At 39.0% G+C, this 25075-nt stretch overlaps 2 protein-coding genes across 11 annotated transcripts in view; one reads left to right on the top strand and one right to left on the bottom strand.

Annotated features, from left to right (window-relative positions):
* Window positions 1-4521, bottom strand: part of MYOF (myoferlin) — a 70132-nt gene extending 65611 nt beyond the window's left edge. For 3 of the 8 annotated variants that reach the window (XM_040563412.1, XM_040563411.1, XM_040563415.1), the window contains exon 1: window positions 3240-3998. In XM_040563412.1, the coding sequence (XP_040419346.1) occupies window positions 3240-3327 (88 nt within the window). In that variant the 5' untranslated portion in view covers window positions 3328-3998. Of the gene's footprint in view, window positions 1-3239; window positions 4001-4125; window positions 4238-4323; window positions 4340-4510 lie in introns of those variants that run through there. The other 5 variants (XM_040563410.1, XM_040563414.1, XM_040563418.1 and 2 more) reach the window with 4 other exon arrangements.
* Window positions 4522-4711: 190 nt separating this feature from the next.
* On the top strand, window positions 4712-18758 carry CEP55 (centrosomal protein 55). Of its 3 annotated transcripts, none has more exons than XM_040563420.1 (8): window positions 4712-5125; window positions 6615-6899; window positions 9641-9706; window positions 10484-10625; window positions 12608-12921; window positions 14554-14625; window positions 15439-15564; window positions 17751-18758. In XM_040563420.1, the coding sequence occupies exons 1-8, from the start codon at window positions 4727-4729 to the stop codon at window positions 17952-17954; spliced, it is 1608 nt and encodes a 535-aa protein (XP_040419354.1). In that variant the 5' UTR covers window positions 4712-4726; the 3' UTR covers window positions 17955-18758. The 3 variants fall into 3 exon arrangements, with proteins under 3 accessions (XP_040419354.1, XP_040419353.1, XP_040419355.1); XM_040563419.1 differs by having other exon boundaries at window positions 17748-18758; XM_040563421.1 differs by lacking the exon at window positions 15439-15564 and having other exon boundaries at window positions 17748-18758.
* Window positions 18759-25075: the final 6317 nt, after the last annotated feature.

Below are 25075 nucleotides of genomic sequence, written 5' to 3'. Positions count from 1 at the left end.
ATATTATTTTTATCAATTTCAGCAGGTGAGGAATAGCAGAAGCAAACATTATCTGCTAGAACAGCCCTAAATCTGAAATTCAAAAGAGTATCACATTCTAGTACACTAAGTTTTCCACAGAAGTGTTGTAAATGAAGTATTAAGATTGCATGGTTTTAGCAACTGCAGGAGGAAACATGGAGACCTCCAAAAACCAGGAAATGCAAGTTACGGTAATCGAAATCTCTGCAAAGCATAAAATATGTTTTTGTGAACAATTACATTCTAATAGTCCTTTCTTTCACACACTGAAATATGAACAAACATATTGCTGCAGGCCTGCTGGAAAGCACTTAAATTTAAAACTAATGGAACAAGACATTGTGTTCAGGTTGACCCAATAAAACTGAATGCTGTTTCATGTCAGTGTTTCCTGACACATTTTTCTCCAGTTTGGTATATCTAACTGGATTAATCATTATCACTTCGTGCCACTTTAGCAAATGACAGCACTTTTTCGTATTAATTTGATGAATACTTTATCTCACATAAAGTGATGACAAACTCAGAATTCTGCAGTAACAGCACTGAGTTTCAGATGGCAATACTAGTTTACTCTCGAGGGTGTAGCTCTGTTTGAACAATGAGTTGTTCTTTAGGTAAATAAATGAAACGTTCCAATCCACTGGACTAGAGAGAAATGTGTTAAAAATGTCAAATGCTTCCACAAAAAGCCTCTATTGTAAATAAAGCATCCAAATGGAAACAACTGCCTATTTCCTCTTAATATGTACTTAGCATTACATTGTGCTGACTGTAGACAGTCTATAATGAGCTTAGCTCTACAAGTATTGATGAAGTCTGTTCTATACATAAATAAAACTATACTAACATATGCATGTTAGCATATAAAGTGTTTTCAGGGTCACTTACATACTAATATTTGTAGGTTCATGGCCTTTTTCATGATATGGCTGTGAAGATCTAATCCTGAGAGATACTGAGTATTTTCATTGAAGTCTTAAGATTACTTAACCTTGACATCAGGGGAGGCTATGTAAGCTCAATTTTGAAAAAGCTGAAGAAGAAAACACCATTTAACGAAATGTGAACTTCCAGAACAAAATGTGAACTTCTCTCAGACAATTAGAGTACTGTACTCTGATACTTCTCCAAGAGTACTCCACAGCATTGAGTCAACCAAGAACATAAAAATGTACTGCAGGGCTGACTTTGGCTTCTGAGTTTCTTCCCAGTCTGGGAAATAAATGCCCAGAGGTGTGTTTTTTTTTTTTTTGTCCTACCCAGGAGCCATGATGGGTACGGACTACAGCTAAGGACCTCTGCCCTTTGATGCACACCTTCCCAGAACTAAGGCCGGTTTTCCATCTCCACACACTACCGGGTGAGGGGGAACTGGCTGTATGTAAAACACCTCTACAAAGAGCCAGCCAGAATTTCAATGTATTTCAGACATGAGGCCCACTCCCTTGCACCTGTCAACCAGCAACTTCAACTACAAATTAAAACAGCTCCCCAGCAGCAGCTACAAGCCTGATGCTTTCTGCTCCCTTCAAACAACTCTCTACAGTAAGCAAAAAACCTGACCTTTGCTAGGTAGTATAATGACATAAAAAGAAGTGGCAGGTGTAATGATAAATTACATATTTTAATTGGAAATTTGTCAAAATTATGAAGTTGCATTTAAGATAATAGTTAACCATGTTTGTAAACACTAACAATGCCAGTTATAGAACATAAAAGATAAAACGTCTGATGCAAAATTCCTGTGTCAGGGTAACTGCAGGACTGAGAAACCCAGCAATACATAAATAAATAAAATCTGTAAATTATGCTTCCTGGGTAAAAATGACTTGTATTAGAGCACACAGTAGAAGCAAAAGATTATAGACAGGAATTAAACAGATGCTTGAGGCATAAAAAAAAGAGATGGCATAAGGCAACTCTAGAGCATAAAACTACAGGAAATAGAGGTGACACAGAAAAGGCAAAAGTGAGACAGGAAAGAAAAAAAAAAGGACAAGAAACTTAAAAGAAAATATGAATGCTTATGATACAGCAGCAACAAATGGAGCAAGACAGAGCAATTACAGTACACCGATTTTTAATGGCAATTTTTGCAGGGCAAATGAAATCATATTTAAGAATTGGGAAGCCCAGAAGCTCCTGAGACAGGTTCAGCCACTTGCCCTCCCTGAAAAAGGAGGGAAAAAAATAAAAAGGAAATGGAACGATACCACATCTTTTTCTGAAGTAAAGTATCTGAAATTATTTTGGAAGTTAAGAAATTGGATAACCACTGCCTCTTCCTCTTCCAGCCTCCAGCAAAATGTCATGATTTCATACTTGGTTTCTGAAGGTGGTAAACCCTTGCAATGCACTTTCATACTGTAAGAAACACCATTGCCATTTCAGTGCACAGTTAGGAAACTAAGTCCCCAGGAATTAAGATAAATTTGTCACAGTTCTGTCTAATGTATTACATGATCCAAAATTGCTTGGATGTTTCTGCACCTTTAAGATAAACCAATACCTGAACTGAAATTCTTTTAGTCTACACGAGAGGAAACAATGGCAACAGGTAAAACATACAGCAAAATAACATTATCTTTACATATTACTTATAAATGCTAATTATAACATTTTCTCCTTCTCCCAGATGCACCTAACAATTAAAAGCTCAAAATGTATCCTCCCTTAACCTTTAAATTGTCTTAAAAGGGGAAAAAAAATAAAGTGCAAACCAGATTGTAAAAAAAAATAACCCTAAGATCTTCAGTAATTGTACTACTGTTTTTCAACATGATGGTAATACAGCAATAAACCAGTCAAATCAAAGGTAAATTGGCGTTAGTGAGCAGTGGCTGGGCGAAGTAGTAAGACAGAGGATTGATTTTTCAGATCAACAACAGACAAGGTAATTTAAAAAAAAAAAATTGAAAACGTATTTATCTATACAGCGTAGCTGAGGTTTTTAAAGCAAAGGGCTAATCCTTTGTAAAAGCTCATAAAATCTGGATCTTGCAAAAGAAATGCTGCAGGCCAGAAAAAAACAAGGCACTCCACCCAGTTCAAACCCCATTCAGGTAACTCCAGTCTCTGCAATTAAGAAGTCTTCCCTGACATTACATCAGCTGTAACTTCATGAAAACGTTTTCAGAGATTTTCAAATTCTTACACAGAACATTATCCTTACAAAAACCTCCCTTCCCAAGTACATTTATGACAGTTTTCCTTACCTTTAAAAATAACAGAAACAATAGGATCTGGTTTCCCAAACTTGGTTTTCGGGATATTTGTAGCAGATTCCACAATCACCCGAAGCATTGTTTCCAGTCTTGACTAAATGTCAATTGTTACCAAAGAAATTGAAGGAAGTCTAAGTTGCAAACTCCATAGTCTCTGGACTGAACTGCTAGCAGGAAGAGCAGGCAGGGAATTGCTCACCCACAGTAAAGAAAGTCTATGGGTGGATCTATGACGGATTAGCTCCTGAAGGCTACGAAAAAAGTGCCTGTAAATTGACACCAAGTACTGTGCTGTTGCACAAAGGGGCTCTGACTGGTGAGATTCAGTAACAGAAAGGGCACAGTATAAAAACTGCAGATTTCTTTTGTTGCTTTGATTCCTACACTGGGTGACAAATATCTCGTAAATTACCGAGGCAAGAATAAGCTTATGCAATACAAGAAGCACGACTCCAGCAGTCAAGATACACCCACATCTGTGTCTCTTGCAACACCGAGGCATTAAATTTCATGACCGCTTACGCGTTTTTCCTCTTCATTTTTAGAACTTCATCATTTGCAAATGTTTTTAGCCTGCCTCCGTGTCCGCCTGTAATCAGAAAACACCCGTGTCTGCAAGAACAGGCTAAGGGCTCCCCCTTCAGCTGCGCTCTGGAACAGCCAGGTTTTAATCCACTTCAGGTGCCGCATTTAACTCGGTGTGTTTAGTAGATCTCTTAAGAAACGACTAGAATACATATTCGTAAGTTAAAAAGATACAAAAAAACAAATACATGCAAAATAATAAGCGGAAGTAAGAGCCTGTGTATCTGAAACACATACTTACTGCATGCGCTTGTGTTAGGGTTGCACTACGATGAAACTTGGTGAAACTCACATGGCATGAACAAGAGCTCTTTGCACAGAGCTGCCCAGTCGCCAACATTGTAGCTTCTCTCAGCGGTGAGCCAGCTGTAAAAGAGAAGCGGTTCACACCACTTCCACAAAGCCTATTTCAAGCAGAGACGAGAGAGGAAGATGGAGCCAGCGAGACAGAGCACAAGGAACCACCCATGGACACAGGGCAACATTTTACCAGGGGCCCCACGAGAGCCACCCTCAGCTTATCATCTTCGAAGCAAAGCCCGCTGGCGATCAGATTTTAGACAGCTAAAGGGACAGGGAGGGTATCAAGGGAACGAGGAGAAATCCGAAGGCAACGAGCCCAAGAATGGAGGAGGAGGACGAGGACGAGGACATGGAAGCAGAGAAGGGCAGAGCACCGCCACAAGGCTTGCAGCCGCCGCCTGACCCCGGAGCCGCCCGTCGAGCTGCCTGCCCTGTGAGGGCGCCGCGGTCCCCCCTAACAGAACGTTAACGGCTGCCGCGCGAGGACAAACCCGCCTCCAGCACGCGGGTGGAGGCGGCAGAGGCGGCGTGGCAGAAGGAAGACCCCGCCGCATTGGCCAGCCAGGCTGCTCCGCCACCCGCGCCAGCCAATGGGATGCCTCCTCTCATTCACCCCGCGGAGAACCCAGCCGCACCCACCGGCCGTTAACGGTCGCCTAGGTACGAGCAGCACGTGCCCCCGCGGCCACGCCCCCCTCGCCCCGCCGCCTGTTTTAACCCCCGGGAGACGCCGTAGCTCCGGCATCGCGGGGCGGGCAGTGCGGGCGGAAGTGACGCTGGGGCAGCCGCGGGATTCAAACTCTTCTCGGCGGCGCCGGGCGATGAGCGCCTGGGCGGGCCGGGAGCTGCTGGCGGGCCGGTGGCGCCGCGGGCACGGCAACGGCCCCGGGAGGGGAGAGCGGGACGGCGCGGCGCAGAGGAAGCCCTCAGAGGAGGCGCTCGCCGCGCGGGGCCCGCTGGCAGCCCCCGAGAGAAGCAGCCTGTTGCAGGTGAGGGCTTGCCTCTGGCTCGGCGCCTTGCTCCGCCTGTCGCGTCTGTCCTCAGGCGTTTTCCAGTGGTGTCTGGGTTAATGCAGTTGTAAGTCACCTGGCACGGCACGGAAACGCAGAGCATCGAGGCCCAGGCACCCGTCACTCCGTGAGGTCCCGGTGTGCGATGTGCAGCTGATCAGGTCCTGCAGAACCGCCCTGAGCGCGCTGTGCGCAGAGCGCTGCCTTCACAGGCAGTGAGGGTGCTCCAGGGAGTACTGAGCGCTTGCTTGAACCAGGCTCCCAAGTTCCCACTCGGCTGCAGATGAGTAAAATGGTAACCGGTTCCCCAGGTGGTTCCATTGCATCCACTGAGCAGGAGCTGGGGCACTGCAGCTTCCACACCTCCTGGTCCATTAAAGGTAAACCTGTGGCTGCAGAGAAAGGAGTTAGACTTCTTATGTGACACTATCAGGCTTTCCAGGACAACTAAGCTTTAAATGGAGTCTTTCAAAGGATGTAACAGGCTAGGCACAACATTTATAGGCCACTTCCTTTCACAACGTGGACCTTGACATGTCTGTGCTGCAGTGTCAGTTCCTATGTGCTAGCCCAAGTACCGCCAATGGCTTAGTGTTGGGGCTCAACTCCTTAGTGTTTCCTGTGTGTAGTGGAGTTTCCTGAGTGCTTTACGTAGGTTGCGTAGTATCTGGTTACTAGCTTGCATGTAGAAAATGAAATGGCAATTTCGATAGTATGTGGTGTCAGCGTTTTAGTTCTAGTGAGTGCTGTGTGTTGTCCTTAGCTCCTGAAATGAGGTCCTGCAAAACAACGCTGCTTCTGGTTTCTCCGCCATCTTCTAATGCCTTGATACCCATGCACAGGATTTGAACTTTAACCTTTCTCATGGAAAAGAAATTCTATTGTAACAAACTTACGTAGAGCTCCAAGGTGTATAAGTTCTAATTCTATTCAATAATTAACAGTGCTGGAGGCCAACCTAAAAGAGTCACTGAAAATATCTAGAAAAGCACATTTTGAAACTAAAAGGACAGGTAATTTAAGAAACAAACAGTGTTACTCTCCTGAATATAACTTTTGTAACTTCACTAATTGCTACTTAGCTTGCAAGAAAGTTCTCTTGCTCCTCAAAAACTACAAAATATCACATGAGGAAAAGTATCACCAACTTTTACTTGTAACTAGAAGTTCTTGTACTGCTTGCATTTTCAAGTCCGTATACTGTAGTGATTCACATTCATATACAAAACTACTAAGTCTGTCAAATTTGGTTTTCTGTTTTCCTTGTTTCATCTGCTGTAGATTGTCTTACCACCATCTGAAATATTTCAGATGATCATTGTAGCACTGTCTTACTAAAAAGTAATATTCTAACTAAAGGTGAAGAGAACCTTTCAAAGTGACTATTTTAAGCTGTTGTAAACTTACCAATGATATTCCTGTATGCAGACACTTAATCACTTGTGCCACTTCTTTGTGCTTCATTTAGAAAATATTTTCTCTTGAAAAAGAAAAACAAAAACACAACCATCTTCTTGGAGAGAAGGACAAAGAAATCCAAAATCTAAAAGACAAGCTTAAATCCAAGAACAAGAACAGCGAAGTCTCCTCATTACAAAGTCAACTAGAAGAAAAAACAAAGGAAGCAGAAAGGAGAGAACAGTTACTTAGTTCTCTATCAGAAGAAATGAACCAGTTAAAGTGTAATTTATCTGCTGTTACTGCAAAATGTTCTGAGCTTGAAAACAAAGCCAGTTATTCTCAGGCATCCCAGGTAAGCACTGAAAAATAGTGTAACTGTTTACAGGCTAGGGTTCGAACTTGCATCTGCTAAGCACCAGTGTCCGTTATAAAATGGGATGAGTTTTTACTCTTCTTACAAATCTTCATACAAGATTTCAGCATGCAACATGACGAGGTACCTAGACTGAACGCTAAACAAGCAGTCAGGGAGTACAGCTTCAGGTAACACAGCCGAGGAGAGAATTCTGTACTGCAAGGTCCCTTCTTCAAGCTGCCATGCATGCAGGTATGACAAGTGGTATGACATGGAATGGCCCACTGTTGCTTAAACAGATATATGCCCTTCTTGAATTCATATGCTCAGTGGTTAAGCAGACTGAGAAGACAGCAGTAGTAGAGAGATGGGGCCTTAAAAGAACACTAAACGCATCACCTGATTCATGCTCAGCGATGACAATACCTCTCTCTCCTCCCTGCTGTTATGAATCATCATTTGTTCCTTGGTTAAAACTGTCTGCAATTTACATGGCATAATATGTGGTAAATGCTTCAATGTAACTAGATAGGAGAGGAATAGTAAGTTGTTGACTCCATTTAAAATGCTTAATAGCTATGGTGTCAGGCACTTGGCTGCTTTTACAAGCGCATTTAGTTTTCTACAGTTGCTTATTCACCCCTGTCTGTTCTAATGCTCAACGGGAAATTCAGTACCTCAGTAGGGGGACATGGAATCTGCTGCTTTATGGGAGGTGCAGCTAAGTCTTTTCCAGTTTTAACCTATAGATGGTGCTAGTTACCCAAACTACATAATGAAATTGAGTAATTTCTAGAAATTCAGCTTTAGTTGATAATACTGCATTATTCAATACGATGCAAATATGGATCTTGGGAAATATTACTACTTCAAATGTGACTTGCTTACTTCCAGTTTCGAGGGACTTTGAACCTTGTTAGAGAAAATTAACATCTCTTTATGCTATCTTTGTCAATGGACTTATCTTTCTAGTAATCGCTACAGGAATTTTTCATCTAAACCACAGCAATATCAGAACTGCATCTCTGAACATGAAATTAAAAGCCTCTTGGTTCACTCGAGAATATCAGGTTGCTTTCTGTATGGGCATTCCTTATTGCATTTAACAGAGTAAGCTGCCGGTAGTTAAACAGTACAGAGTTGAACTTCAGTAGCAATACAGTATAATCTGACTCTGCAGAAAGGTTTAGAGGCATGCCAGAATAATAGGTCATAAAAAAAACAAACAAGGGAAAAGAATCCTGTAGTCTAAGGAATCCTTCCTGGCATTGAAGGATGAAGACCACCACTTGCTATCTGTACAAAATCTCCAGCACTGATGTGAGAAATTCCAAGTGGTCTGCTAGATGAAGGAGGTGTATCTTTCTTTCAATCTGAGGTATAAAATATGAGGATTAAAGAGTGTAATTGTAACCTACCTGTTAGACAAGGTTTCTTTTTGGTGACATTAGAAATTGGACTCTTTCTCTACCTTCAGAATAGCTTCCTTGCTGTCACAGTGATAAACAGAAAGAAGCCTGAAGATAGAAAGATATACTGGACAGTTATAAATTGGATTCTGATTACCAAAATATCTTTCAAATTAAAATTATATTATTTAATTTTTTACTGATGTATCAGTGAAGGACAACAAAACTTCACTGACTTTTTCACTGAATGTTTTGGGAAACTTGAAAATGAGTTTAGCAATGTTTCTTAAAACTGCTAGGTGGCATACAAGCAGCAGGTATACTCTGAAGTGGAAACAACAGTTGTATGACTATGAGGAAGTGGGGAGGTTTTCACTGATGCAGAGTTCTGATATTTACAGAAATAAGTATCTGAGCAGTTGTCGTGGATCTAAATCCTATTAGAAAGCACTGAACTTTAATAACCATATTCAACATGCAAAATCTCCTATTTTTCCAGCTGTAAAGCTGGTTCTAGATCATGCTCTAGAAACAGAAAACTTTGAGAAAAATGTAGCTTGGATTTAGGTAGTAATCTACATTTGCCTTTAAAGTTATTTGTCTTTAAAGTTCCCTCTGACTTATATATATAACTTCAAAAAGCTTTCTATGGAGTAGTGAATAAACATGTCATATTATGAATAAAGTTTAAATGTTTAACAGCTCTTTAGTTTTGTGGGTCTAAAGAATTCTGAAACTCATACTTTAAGCATTCTACTTTGATTACTTTTCCAAGACTTAATCCAATGTCTTTATGGTTCCAGACAGGCTTGCATGGTTTCCCAGATATTTATAATTCCATGGTTATCACAATGAAGTTGAGCTCTCTAGCTTCCCACAGTGACTCCTATAGGTCTGCTTTGTCAAACTGGTATTCTGAGGATATGAAAATAGAACAAACACATTTTCTTTTATTTAAATAAAACCCTATATATCTAAATTTATCAAAAGCTCTCCTATACCTTTCAGTTCTCCCAAGACAGAAGTTCAGTGAAATATTCTTAGAAAATATTTTAATGTAACTGAGCTTTAGGATTATTGAATAAACAAAATTTAAATCTGTTCCATATTTTCCAGTAGATTTTTTAAAAATCTATGAAATGGTTTCCTGCATAACTTAGGCCCTTCTAAACAGACTATGAATATCTCTAAATGCAAGTCAGATGTATGCATCTTTTAAATTTTAAACTACACTTCCATTATTTATAGTCTTAATAGTTACATAGAACTAGTTTTACTGTTTCAGTCTTCTATTTTAAACAATGCTAACTGATTGTTCTTTGTTTGCAGGAAGCTGTAACAAACAGCACTGGATCATCAACTAATCTTAGTGAAGTAGAAAAACAACTGAAAGATGTAAGCTTTCTGTACAACATACCAAGGATAAATCACGTATTAAAATCTATAAGAATAGGAACTATTACCATATATTTTTGGTAGATTGGGACCTCAGAGTATGTTTTCCTCTAAAATATTGTAACTAAAATTATTTTGTGAGAAAGCAATCAAATAATGAAGGGCTTGTGAAAGACATTTCTATAATACTGCAAATCTAAATCTATAATTGTTGAAAACAGTCCTTGGAAGAACAGAACATAGTGGCTGCTGAGAGAACAGAAATCCCAAGGAACATGGTCTGTCCACAGAACTGACGTTGCCTGGGATAGCATAAGGTTAGATTATAAGCCTCCTGAGGTCCCTTTGAACCTCAGTAATTCTATGATCTACTGAGATATAAAATCTATGTACTTGTTCTTAGAAACTGTAAGTTGTAATTATACAGTTTTAGTTACATACAAAATAATAGATCCTGATGATGAAATAGAAAATGAAAGGATAATTCTTCATTATCTGGGGCATGTTTCATGAAAGTGTTTAGTTCTGAGTCATTTCCCTATTCCTGCAAATAAGCCAATCAGAATTTAATATTGCTGCAATTTAACTTATGCTCAATGACCCAAATCAAGATTTTTTTTATCATACAAAGATAACTACAGTTTACAGAGGAATTAACTAACTTTTCGTTAAACAAATGTATAACATTTACATTTTTAAAGGAACAAAACTAATACTTCTTAAATCTGATAAACTACTAGATGCTTTTCTGTTTTTCTTCTGTTCCTTTCCATGAAGGCTCTTGAGAAGAACCAACAATGGCTACTGTATGACCAGCAACGTGAAGTATATGTCAGGGGACTGCTTGGAAGGATCTTTGAACTTGAACAGAGATCAGAAATAGTTAGCCAGCAACAACCAAAAGAATCAAATACAGAAGGTATTGATTTTTTCCTTGACTGACTCAAACCACAGTTTTCTATAGAATACATTTTCTGTGAATTATAGCATATGATTGACTTTTTTCACAATATTTTGCTTTCTTAATGGGAAAACTTAAAAATTTGTGCTTTATTGAGCTGTTACTTGATCAATATTTCTTGTTCCTATCTGCTTCACCAAATGTTTTTCTAAAGCCTTGACAGTCTATTGGCCACCTTTCTGTTTGCAGCAAGTGTTAAGGTAAATATATGTATATACCATCCTTCAAAGTACACTCTCAGCCTACATAAAGGAAGCATTAAGAATTTACTGGCTAGGTGTGGATCAGTTTCTTTTCAAAATAAATATTATAAAAGTGACTCAAGACTGGCATATTCTTTATCCCTCTGAGAAGTTCTTACATGGCATGAAAACCTGTGATAGATTTTGGCACCTATCCAAAACAATGCTTTGCAATATGGATATGGTAATCTCTAGCTTGCTTCTATGTGATGCAGTTCCTCATTAGCACTCTCTCAGTACCATGCATTCAGATTGACTTGAGTCATGCTTGACCAGCAAGTGGAATAAAATTAAAATAATCTTGAGCAGAAGAGCCAGAAGTCTACTTCCCTTTCTTATCAAACTAATTTCATATATGCTACAACTGGTCTACATGGTAAATTCACTAAATAGAACTAGCCTCATCTAGAGTAAGAGTATGCTCACAGGTACTTGCTGCTTAGTAACTTGTTTGCAGTGGCTTGGTTTTTCTATTGCTGCTGGTATCCTTATGGGAAACAGTAAAATATCATCTTAACCTTTAGTGCTGTTTTAGACATCTGTTTTTTAGTACTTTAGAAGGAGGAATATTGAAGTAGCTCACCAGAAAAAGCAACTCAGTTACTGCAGTCAAAGCTTTGTTATCACAGCAGCCAGGAAACATGGAGTAAGAGGATGAAAGTTCCTCTTCAAACAGACAGTAGTAGAGATCAAAGATGGAAAAAAATCTAGTTTGACAAATTGAAAGTAGATATGACAACTTTTTTCCAAGGAAAACCTTGGTATCCCTCTGAAGATCTTGCTACCTTATATAGGAGTATTGTTAGCAAAAAGCTAAGCCTTAGCTTATCTTTTCCTTAGCTTGAAAACATTCAAGCAGGAAAATTTTCCTAGTAAATTACACTTTGAAGAACATGAGGGAAGCCTTCAACAAGAGTATCAAGGTCAAGAACTTCAGAGTGCCTTAAATCACCAAAGCCTTTTTAAGACAGCATTCCTTGTCCTGTTCTAGGTATACTTTGTATTGCATCTGAATTCTTGCAGACTGACTCTTCTTTCGAGTTGATAAGCTTTTCTTGGGTCAACAAGCACCCACTTCTTGAGCATTGGTTTAAGCAATAGTCACTAGCCAAGAAGCAGATGTCTTTGATCAAAAGGCCTATTCTAGTTTGCTTTAGTTGCAATTTAGAAATAAGTGATCACATAATTTGAAGACAGTCTGTACAAGACAAATATTCTGTCTTTAGGCAATGACAGAGACCATCAGAACCCCAGGGTATCTCTGGAGTGAGATTAATGCCAGAACCTTGCTTAACATGCCTAAATCTGGAAGTGAGAACCTAGTGTCTTTCAGCATCTATTTCAGTGCCTCAATATAATGCGTGAGGTTATATAAGAACAGTTTGTGGGATCATGCAGTTCGTGTAGTCAGGGCAAATGATGTAACATTGCTATAACAGTTGGTCAAGGAAGTAGCTATGGCACAGTATGGTATGTGAAAGCACAGTTGCTGTTTTCCTCTATCTTGAGAGAAGATTTTTCTCCTTTAGAAGTATTGAAAGTTGCTTTAAGTCCATCTTGGTGATAATCTGAGCTGTGTAACAGCCTAAAATGTCAATTTATTATCAATATTTTTTAAAATGCTATCAAGGATTTGGTGCTCTGATTTTTTAAGTGATTTTTTTCCCATGTTATTGTCTCCTTGTTTGTCTCATTAAGGTCACCTACCAGAAGAAAAGCAAAAATATTATGACCAGCTGTTAACTGCTAAAAGTGATCTTGAGACTGAAAGACGCACTATAACCCAGCTTAGATGTGAACTTCACGAATTCAAAAAGAAGTATGAAGAAACACAACAAGAAATAATGAGTTTAAATGACTTACTGCAGTCCCAACAGGCTGTTGAAATGAAGGCTCTAGAAAATGAAAACAAAATAAAAGGAGAAAAAGTGCAGAGACTAAAACAAGAAAATGAAAGTATTAAAGTACAGCTAAGAGAAGAAAAAGAAAAATCTGAAGAACTGTTATCTCAGGTAAGTGGATGTATTTGGAAATTGAAGATCATTAGCAAAGATTCAAGAGCTGGGAAGTCATACTCACTTGCTCTGGTAACTGTTCTTTATGTACATCTAGACTCATGTCCTTGTGGTTAAAACTAAGTTCTTTAATACTGATTTAGGTCACAATCCAAAGTTTTGTGAGATTTACTTGTTTAAAAATGTTCTAGTTCACTTATCTTAAGAGTCTTGTGGGGTGTAAGAGGAAATGAGAATGCATCATTGATTTTAATCTGGCTTCATCCTCAAGGCTATTGGTGAATGAGAACAGAAAAAGTAAAAATTCAAATTCATACAGGCCATTTTATCATGTGGTCTAAACTGGGATGTTGCTATTTGCTGTCAGCTGTAATTTCATAATTGCTGGATAAGTAGCCATGTTCCTGGATAGTGCCCCCACCCAACAGTTGTAGCATGCAGCAGGTTTTTTCATTCAGATGTGTTGCTGCAATAGGCTCTCTATATATTGTCACAGATAATAACTAAGCAAGCACATCAGACTACTAAAAAGAAATGGCCAGATAAGCAAGGGAAGGGAAGTTTATCGCTGTTTTGGACAGCTATAGTAGAAACCACTGATAAGAGTTCTGGAACTTGTCACAAAACTCAAGTAGTTGCATGTGAGGCAGGTTGTTCATTATGCCTGGGTTTCACTGTTACCACATCTGTTTTTCTAGCAGGCTCTAATTGTTTGCAGGGCTTGCCTGTCTCCCAGGGAGTAACTTGATGATTTCAAGTTAAATAGTTCTGTTATTTGTATGTGTAGTTCTTTTCTTAATTCTTCCTTCCATTTTCCTGAGGCCAATGACCTTTGGGTTAAGAGTTTTCCCCTCAAAATAGGGAAAACGTGCATACTGTATGTTTGGATTAAAAAAAATGCTTTTTTTTTTGGAGTAGTCATGAGGACTTTGCTACCTTTCCTACGTGGACAACTACTGTGGTATCTTGAAACAAAATATTCTTGTTAGCATCACTATGTTGACAAACTTTCTTTTTCTGGGTATGAAATCATGATTACCTACTGGTTGAAGAGAACCTGGAAAGTTCTCCTTGAAGCTCTGTCCTCAGGGCATCCAAATATGATACACCTGCTACTTAGAGAAGTTTGCAGTCAATAGCATAAAACAACATAGAACTGAAATTTGAAATAAGAGGATATAATTTACTAGGCACCAAATTAGGTTAACACTAGAACATCAGTTTAACTCTCTAAAGAGGCTTATGCAGTTACTTAATCCATTATTGTTGAGTATTTTCTATCTTTCTCACTTGTATTTAAAGATACATTGCTTAACTTAAAAAAAAAATCATGGTATGTTAGTCGAAACATGTATTTTGTGTATTTTTCTGTTCTGTCAATCACTGGGAAAAAATATTTTTTTGTTTAACTATAATATTAACCTACATTCTTCCCCCTCAGTGCAGTGATAACACTTCCCTGGGTTTTCCCCAAGGAAGTATTTAAATTGGGCTTGGCTGTTGCATAACAGGCATGTTTTCTGCTGGTACTGGCATACAAAAATTTAGCTCCATTCCTCTCTAGACTAATTGTTTCAAGTTTATTATCTATTGTATGTGGAAATTGTTACATGTTCTTCTGCCTTGTAGGTACAACTTCTTCGTAAATCATTGCTCAAACAGCAGGAGGAACACACTAGGATAGCTTTGTTGGAACAACAGGTACCCAATTACATGTTCAGATACTGGGTTGATTATTCAAGAATCTGATACTTAAGTTGTGTTATATGCAGAAAGGTTTCCTAGACTAACTTTTCAAGTTTAAGAATAGGTGGTATATTAAAGTAATGTTAGACATTAAGGAATCACCCATAATTTCATATTTGTGCTTCTAAGAATTCTGACCCTTGTTGAAGGAAATCCCTAACCTTTTTATAGGGGAGAGGCTGCAACTAAACCTGATGTTACTTTCTATGCAATTGCTTGTTCAAATAGAAACTGTACAGCCTCAAATTAGGTATGGGAAACATCCTAAAACCATTCAGCTCACTGAAATCTGTAACATACTCATGATAGTCATACAAATAATTGCATTGACATCTTTCATGTTACTGATTTTTTTTCCCAACTACGTTCTTATAGATCTAACTGATGTCCTTGGGGAAAAAGTTATATCACACTTACTTGCTAAGCTTGGGTGTAGTGTTATTCACATTCTTTTCAAACTGCTTCAAGAAAGATCCCTGAGTAGGAACTGGCATTTTTATTGAGAACATGTACTACACGCTCTTCCATGTAAAATCTTCAGTTTAAGACTGAGATAGCTCAAATGCTCTCTAACCAAAGTTACCTTTGACTCCACCTCTACGGACCTTCCTAATTGGGCACGTATGAACTTTACTGAAATGAAAGGAACAAATAATTTTATCCCATTTTAGGATATGATTGCTGAGTAAAACTTCAAATAGATAAAGGGGCCCTCTCACACACTTAATTCTGCCTTTAATTCTTTAACTTTCTCTGGGGGGTTGCCAGATCCAGATATGTACTACAGACTTTGAGAATGAAAAGCTAGACCGCCAGAACTTGCAGCATCAGTTAAACCAAGTCCTTAAGGAACTGCGCAAGGCCAGGGAGCAAATAACCCGGCTGGAACCTTTGGTATGTACTGGATAACTTGCAGGAAAACTCGGGGATTTTGCATAAGTGAACACTACTTCACTTCAGAGTGCAGTTAATGTCAACAGATTTTGACTGTAGGTGTTTACATCTCTTAAATACATAGTCCTAAGGTGCAGAACCCTATGATAGCTAGCAAGCTATTGCTATTGTCTCTACAGCACCACAGACAGCTTGTACTGCAGAAGGAGATATAGAAAGAAGGAGATATAGAATAGTCAAGTCCTCAGTAGGCAATTTTTATCACCACATGCAACAGACAAAACTACATACACAATAGCAAAGCTGTAGCGTGCTTCTACTGGAATTTGCTGCTAGTGGACAAGGCACTACCCTTAAATGTAGTTGAATTCCTGCCCGACCCCCATTCTATACACCCACAACATAGGATGGGTGTGCCACTAGAAGTGGATCTGCCTACTCCCTAAAATGAAAAAGAACACTTGTACTGAGGGCAATGGTCTGTTTGCTACTTATATAAGCCCAAAGAAAGACACCTAGATTTGACCATCTGATTCAACAAATTTATAAGAAAGGTTTATATATCAAGCAAGACACTGTGGAACTCTATGATACAGGGTCTTGTAAGGTTAGGTGATAGCTAAATAGAATTGTCAAGACTGCAGTTCTGGATTTATTTAAATGAGATTCAGAACAGAAATCAGATGCCTGTGTCCTTCATTAGATCAGGTCTGAGGCTGCTGTGCTTATTACAGAGAATATAAATGCAAAAGCTCCTAACCAGTTGCAGAGCAGAAGAATTCTTCTAACTCTGACAGACTGTTCTCCCTCTTAGATGCATGCAACTTGGAAGTACTTTCTCGAATGAATCCTGAGATACTGATGATCTTCATGTGTTCTTGTCCCTGTGAGAGCCCCACTAGCTAGGATTGTAGTTGTTGCTGCTGCCAGCAGAGGCTACTAGAAAACCTTCTGGCTGCCAGGAGCAGCAGCTGTTCAGCTGAAGTTCGTGCAGAACAGGGGGAAGCTGTAGTGCTCTTTACCCTGTGCTGAGAAGCTGGCTGGCTAACTGCCAAATGGAGGACCGGGTGACTTTGTCTCTTCCTGCTTAGAAACTGTCCATGGTGTCAAGTGGAGAAGAGGAAAAACATGGAAGAGTTTGGGAAGGTAGCTAGGCAGAGGCAGGCAGCATCCCCTATAGAGGGGGTTGAGGCATTTTATTAAGGAGGCATAGGGTGTGTGAGTGCGTAGCAAGACGGTTGGGGAAGGGTTTGTTGCAAAGGTGAAACAGACAAAGGTGAAACAGATTTCCTTTATATAGGTACACCTTGTACATCACGTTGAATTCCCTGGTACATCTATGGGTGTATTTTTAGAAATTTCAAAGGTAATCTAAACTTCCAAAATAAATGCAGCTTAATTTTTGATCATTGCACTTGTTATGAGTTTAATATTGATATTAAGCTTGGGGTCCTGTTGTAACAAGGTTTCAGTCCTTGTTCCTTATTTCCTTCACTCTTCCCCCCCCCCAAAAAAAAAATCCACAGCAATGCATACATAAACAAAGGTATTATAAAATCCTTAAAATACCTCTATGCAGTACCAACATTTCTAAGAGCCGTGCTCAACTGTTTCATATTTAGTGTACAGAAACTTTGCTTTTTTATTAGGATGTATATGAAAGCTGTAAGAAGCCTAAAATGCTGTGTATTAGCAGTGATAATATGGGAGTCTGAGGCTTGCTGTCTCAGCTTTCACCATGGCTTCTTTCATTATACCTTATGAACCAGCTACAGTTTAAAAGTGGCAGGAATCGCATTTATTCAGTGGTCCATGAAGGGAAAACTACTTCAAAATAAGAATGTGCACTAAATACTGACATAATGTAAGTAAGTGATGTACTCTTATTTGTATACTTAATCAGACATTGTGGAAAGCTCGCTTTAAAGCTCGCTTTAAATAGCCTGCGGAAAAGCTACCTGCAATCTAATTTAAATGCAGTGTTAAAATTATACAACAGGCCCATATCGCTCTGTTTTTAATGCAAGTAGCATAATTGCCTTTAGCCATCTTTAAAATTCAATCCTTAGTGCTGTAACACGCATGATTTGTGTGCCATTAAACATCTTTTTCCCTATGTCTATTTGACTGGGACCCTATCTGATGCATGTTCCAGTCCCTCACTAAAGATTCTCCTTTTCCAGAAGCTCCAGGAATCTGGATGTGTGGAACCACAAGGAGACTTGCAAGCTGCGTTTGAAGAGAAGATGACAGTGTATGACAGAAGTCCTTCCCAGAAACATTCAAGTCTCCTTGATGAAAGCTTTCTTGAGTGTCCCAGATGTAAAGTGCAATATGCAACAAGCCAGCACAGAGAATTACTAGCGCATATTGACTTCTGTACAGCTTAAGCTCCAAATGGACTTACTATATTTGCTCTTTACACACTGTCAGTATACTGTCCTGCAAAGGCAAAAGATTTTTGTAAAGCTCTTCTTTCAAGGTTGTATAAAGGACTACTAGCTTTGCATTTCAGTTCAAAAAAAAATTAGTAATTTATTTGGCCTCATATTTCACCTGACATTTGTGGAAACAGCTACTACATTCCTTGTTGCAAGTGGAAATAATTTGTAGAATTAGGAATATTTTCAAATAATAAACTACTGACATATTTTATTGCACTATTAAAAATAAGTAAAACACAGCTATTGTGTCAGACTTCAATACTTGGCATATCCAGTTCTTGGCTGATGAATCCTGACTGCTTTTAGCAAAAAGACTTGGCTATAATGTGTGCACTACACACACATGTATGTAATGTGTCACATCTATATATACAAACTCAGGAAAGTTTGTGTTAACATGTCTTTGCTACTTAAGATTTATGTTGAAAACATTTTAAGTAGCATTTTTCTGAACCACAGTTGGGGTGACTTGGAGCTCATACAAAAATGCTGACCATGTGTAAGCTCTTCTCAAAAACATCATCGCGTAAACAACTTCCTAGCAACTGTGAATGTCATTGGTACTGAAAAAAGCTTCCCTTTCAGATGCTGTCAGAAACCAGTTTGGAAGTTTCAGTATCCAATTAAGCTGAAGTGAACTTTAGTTTGTGCTTCTGTATTTTACTGGTTCAAGTAGGAAAATGTCAGTTATTAAATCTGTTTTAAATCTTCCGTTTTAAAAATGCAGGTTTGAATAAAGTACTCCAGTGAATTTGGAGTGTTGCTACTTCGTATCCATACAGAAAATGCCTGTTAGTGTTCAAGAGGCATTTAGATAATGCCATGAACAGTATGCTTTAAATTTTGGTTAGTCCTGAAGCAATCAGGCAGTTGGACTAGATGATCTTTGAAGGTCCATTCTAAGTGAACTACTCTATTCCAAAACAAGCTGGCAATAACTTTTTGCAGCTAATTAGAAACTGACAAAAGCTGAGTGTTTATTGATTTGCAATCACATTGCTTTCTTCTAGCATATACTGTAAACCTGGGTCTGTTGCTAGCATTTTCTTCCTTGTACCTTTAGTAAAGATCAACAAGTATTCCTTTCATTAGAATGACTGAAGTGAGGAAATCTTAAGAAGGCACACTAGCTAAGGTATTTGCTGCTTTTACAATTTTATGGCTTGCTGAGGCCAGGAAATTACCTATGCTCAGCCAGACTCCGAGGTATACCTTTCTCTGGTATACTGAATTGAATGGCTACCTGCTGTCATTTTTTTCTATTACAGTTTACTGTAAAATTTTGTGCCTCTAACCCATAACATTCTCTCTATTCTTTAATGGTTAAATCTTACTTTTACATATAAGGGTGTTTTCAAAGTTTTTTTTTCCCAATTACTATTATGATATTTAATTATGTTGTCGTTAAAGCCAGTGTTTGAGACAGAGATTGTATTGCCACTTTTCAATTTTACTGACTGTCTCTCAGGCTAATCTTTGTCTTTGACAATTTGGCCAGAAAACCTGCTGCTGCTATTTAGGGAAGATGTGATGAACTAACAAGTGAAGTAAATTATGCTTTGGAATCGTAAGGTTTTGCTATGATGGAAATTCCCTTAATTTCATGTTCTTCTAAATACCTTTTAAATGCGGGATAATAACGGCACTTTTCATTCCAGCATTTGACTTTAATCTCTTATTAAACTACTTTCGGAAGTTTAAGTTGTCTTTTAACAGCACATTAATCAGCTAGTATTCTATTCTCAGTTGTATACTTAGCATGGTTTCTGTAAGAAGAAATTCTGATCTTTTATGTATTATAGATGAATAAGTTTGCCTGCTACAGGTCAGCAGTCTTCTCTGAAGTAATTCTGAGGCTTTCTTAAATTAGCCTAAAACACTTGCTTATTAGAAGCTGGTACTGTAGAGGAGGACTGAAAGGCAGCAGCTCATTAGGTGGTCAGTTATTTAATATTAAAGTGAGTACATTCAGATAAAGTTGATACATTAATATCCTTTAAAATATTTTGTTTATTCCAACACCTCTTCTGAACTCTCACAAAATGTTTAGATGTAACTAAGCACAAAAAATGTATCGATAAATTTATGCGCAATCAATGTTGTGTATGTTGAAAACTAGTAAAATGACAATCTCCAGTGTCAAAAGTCCTACTTTGAAGGCACAACCACAAATATGTCATCACTTACAGGATTACAACCAACTACAGAATGGAATCACAGAATCACACAGAATCACAGGTTCGTCTAGGTTGGAAGAGACCTCCGAGATCACCTAGTCCAACCTCTGACCTAACACTAACAAGTCCTCCACTAAACCATATCACTAAGTTCAACATCTAAACCTCTCTAAAAAAAAACGTCTCTTAAAGACCTCCAGGGATGGCGACTCAACCACTTCCCTGGGCAGCCCATTCCAATGTCTAACAACCCTTTCAGTAAAGAAGTTCTTCCTAATATCCAACCTAAACCTCCCCTGGCGCAACTTTAGCCCATTCCCCCAAACTCCAACTCTTTCATAAAGCATGCAGGTGATACCACTGCCTCTTTTTTTGACCTTTCAGAAACGAAGGAGTTTAGGATTGAAAGTAAATTTTAGTCTTAAAAGTAAATGGACAAGGAAAAGGTCTGCTGCTCCCCTCTGATTATATCTAAGATAAGAGGTTTGTGCCTAATGCTCATCTTAGTGCTAGGATTTAGCTGTGAGTTTAATTCTTTGTACAACAGGAAGTAATAAAAAAAATGCTGTTATTTCATGCACTTTGTATTTTCAATTTCAGTAGTGTATTCTGAGTTACGTCCCTTTCAAGTAACTGAATTTCAACACAATTGTAGTTCAACCTAGCAAAAATTCTCTGAAGTCTGCCTCATTTGAAGATGCTGGTCTAGAGAAGCTTTTGGATTAAGACAAGGGTTCACCAATACTAGCATAGTAATAAATCCTGGCTTTCACATCCAGTGTTTTTTGTAAGTGGCAAGCAAATTAAGTGGTTTTGGTGCAAGGTGGTGGGGTTGGAAAGAGCCATACTGCATATAACTACTGACTTAACATGACAACTTGTGAAGTAACAGCAACTGAAAGATGGCTCTGTTCTTTTTCTTACATTAAGTTAATCAACTTATATAGAACCATTCTACCAACTCCTCATCATTTAATTGCTTGTGCAACTTTATCTCTTACTCTTGATTTTGATAAAAAATCCTTCACAGTTATTTGCCAATGACTGTTCTACTGATGTTTAGGCAAACTATATAATAAACCACTTCAACTACACAAATAAAAAGTGGCAGGGAAGCCATAGTGCCTGTTGCGTTGTAAAAGCATCATGCTGAACAGCACAAATATTTAAAGACAACTGTTCATCACTGCTCAGCAGATAACACTAATGTAAATGGTACAGTGTCTTCAAAGCAATCAGGGGAAATACTGCTCTCATGATATCTATGGACCAAAGCAGATGTAGGTGAGAGATTACAAGTAAGGCAGTACAGGAGTTTTAGACACTTCCATTTTAATCTGCTAATCAATCTAGTTTTCACATCTTGTAATGTGATTGAGCTGTTAAGATTACAGTGACAGTCGTGGCTATGGTTTTAACTTAAAAAATTATAATCAATTATCATACAAAAAGATACAATAAGAGGTTAACACTATATTGTAATATAAGCTATGTTACATAGCTTGGGACTACACAACTCAGACTACTACTTACAGCAGTTCTAAATCTTTTCCTTTCTCTAATTTGAAAAATATGACAATTAAGTAGCTAAGTGGATCTATTCCCTGCAGTAAGGGAATGTAAGGATGATCCTGTTGAAAGTTTCTGGGTGTTAAAAACATAGAAACATTGTCACTGTGAGGGTCTGTGAAGGCACCCATCCAGGCAAAGCACGTATCTACCAGGGAAAGACAGCACAGAACATCTCTCTCTCTCGCTCGAGAGAGTCCAGAGAAGGGCAACGAAGCTGGTGAGGGGTCTGGAGAACAAGTCTTACGAGGAGCGGCTGAGGGAGCTGGGGTTGTTTAGCCTGGAGAAGAGGAGGCTCAGGGGAGACCTCATCGCTCTCTATAGGTACCTTAAAGGAGGCTGTAGAGAGGTGGGGGTTGGTCTATTCTCCCACGTGCCTGGTGGCAGGACGAGGGGGAATGGGCTCAAGTTGCGCCAGGGGAGGTTTAGGTTGGATATTAGGAAGAACTTCTTTATTGAAAGGGTTGTTAGGCATTGGAATGGGCTGCCCAGGGAAGTGGTTGAGTCGCCATCCCTGGAGGTCTTTAAGAGACATTTAGATGTAGTCCTTAGTGATATGGTTTAGTGGAGGTCTTGTTAGTGTTAGGACAGAGGTTGGACTAGATGATCTTGGAGGTCTCTTCCAACCTAGACGATTCTGTGATTCTGTGATTCTGTGAACATCCCTGAAGTCATCCATGCAGCTATGTTGTATGCTATGATGTTTGTGGATTCTAGAGCAGGTGGGATTTTAAAAGACTGGGGGGGAAATAAAGAAAAGCATGATGCCAAACAAGGAAGAAGAAAAGAAGTCAAGGAATTTTAGACCATATCAAGATAACGGGGAGAAAAAAAGACTATCATAGAGCTGGCACTACGAATCTCGTCGTGTCTTCTGTTTCCTTGGTGACCAAGTGCTATGGATCAGGAAAAAAGCAAAAGATGTGCTAACATGGACCTTCTGTTTCAAATGCCAGTTTCTTAAAAATGCAGGGAAATACAATTATTTCCTCTAGCCTATATCGTGGATAGCACAAGTGGCTGAAAAGCTATATTACGTAATTAAGTATCAATAAATCATAGTCACAAGAACATAAGTGCAGCTAAAGTTGGTCTTCGGTCTGACTGACGTGGTCAGAACACAGTGTCTCCGACAAGCAGCCTCAAGTGGATGTCTTGTGTAAGGATAGGGGATGCCTCTATGGGACCGTCTAATAATCTCAAGCTTTGACAGGCAGACATGGTTCCCATGTGTCAGTAGCTCTCAATGGATTTCTCTTCCCCTTAAGCCTCCCCTTAAGCTTCTGTGAAAACTTGACATGAATTAAGTAAGGATAATGTATTAGGCAATTCCATGGTAGTCTATTTGATTCCAAAACTATTTACTATTTCCACAGATGATGCACATGCTGCTGGAATAGGGTACACATAAAATCCAAGGTAGGAACTAAGAACTCGTTAGAGGGCAGCATTAATTTTCAATTTGTCAAGACCAATGAACTAAATAGGATAAGTACAGTAAGTATTACAGGTAGGAATAACCCAAAAGCAAAATACGTAGTGTGACAGTTTATCAGCTTTAAAGGAAAGTTTCTTGGGACTACAGTAAACAGAAACTGAGCATGACTCAGTATCCCACTTGTATGATTGTGCAACAGTTTTACAACCTCATGAATAAATAGACTCTTACATATTTTACACATAATCTTGCATTTCTAGTCAATATTGTTTAGTGTTTTAGCTGGAATACCATAACCAATTTTGAGCACTGTACTTCAAGAACAGTTTAGGCTAATGAGAATGTAATAAGCCTTTCAGATTTCTCATCAAAATCATTGAAGAATCAGGGTTATGTGGTCTATAAAGACAGCATGTTGTCATGAAAAATGACATTTCATACAGAGGAAAAAAATAAAGTCTTCCTATGTTCAGTGAGAAGAATAACAAGCTTAGAATTGGAACAGGGGAAATTCCAACCTAAGGAAAATCTTTCTGGTGGTTGGAATAGATGAGCAGTGAAACACGGTGCTTATGGAGGCTGTACAACCTCCACCACTGGAGATTTACCGTGACAGTTAGATAAAACGATCTAAACCATTCCTGACGGGTGACTCTGCCTTAGGTCATTGGTATTGGCCTAATGTTTTCTCAAAGTCCCCTGAAGCCCTATGTCTGATTACACACATAGACCTTTAAAACAACAGACTGTAACATTCAAAAAAGAAGCAGTTAACATAATGGTCGGCCTTTCTGCACTGACTCTCCATGTTATTTCACAACATATGAAATTAGTAGCTACTGCACCACCACAAGTCATTTTAACAATTCAACCTCACCTTGCTTCTCAACTGGAAAAAAATATTGGCATTGCCATGTCTGTATAAACTTCTAGTCTAAGCAGACAAAGCCATTTTAAATCAGTAATTGCACTCACGCATCTGAACTCCGCTGGCGCAACGTGATGCCACTTAATTCACAGAATTACAGAATTGTAGGGGTTGGAAGGGACCTCGAAAGATCATCGGGTCCAACCCCCCTGCCAAAGCAGGTAATTCCTTAGTGCTGGGAAGTGCCGCATTCCCACATCATTTTAACAAGCAGAGCTATGGTGTCTGGCTCTTCCTCACTCTGTCTCTTTACAACTTCCACAGCTCCAAGCTGGGAGTTTGGGATCCAGCCCACAGGGTGCCCAAGGACACAAATCAGGAAGCCACATACTGAGGGGAGCTACCCAAGGAAGCAAGAAACCATCCTTGGGAAAGGTTGAGTGTGCAAAAAGGAGGTAGTATTAAGGATTCACAGATGTAAATCTTCTTCTAGTGTTGATTGTCCAAGAAAAATGAGTCTTTTATTGCAAAAAAGTGGACATTGTCCATGTCAGATACCCATGAAGCGAGGCCTGCTTTTGCACCCAGTCCCCCTTCAGAACTGCAGCAGAGCTCCCGACCAGTAGGCAGGGACCTACATTCATTTCTGTGGTCTCTGTGTAATTGCTGCCTAAGTGTTTTACACTGAATAAGTAGTCTCAAGATGAGTGCGCAAGACAAAGTGCCTCAGAATGTCCTGTAATAAACAAGTCTGGGACCTTATCATAATGACATCCAGTTTGCTTCTTGACAGAAGTGCAGCCAGGTTTAATTTCCCTGATCTACTCAAAAGTGGTATATACGCAGACTGCATCTGCGAGAGCCCAAGTTTTATCAATGTAACAAGTATGATCTGGTTAGCATTATCTCATTTAACCGGACAGAAAACTACACATATCATTTAGGTATCCACGCATTCTAGACATGGTTTATGAGAAGCTGTAAGTCACATCTCTTTAATCATTTCATATTAAAT

This window comes from Cygnus olor, chromosome 7, assembly GCF_009769625.2.
Source record: "Cygnus olor isolate bCygOlo1 chromosome 7, bCygOlo1.pri.v2, whole genome shotgun sequence".
In the NCBI taxonomy this organism is placed as follows: Eukaryota; Metazoa; Chordata; class Aves; order Anseriformes; family Anatidae; genus Cygnus; species Cygnus olor.
Note: the sequence above shows the minus strand (reverse complement) of the source record. Positions and strands in the feature narration are given on the sequence as shown.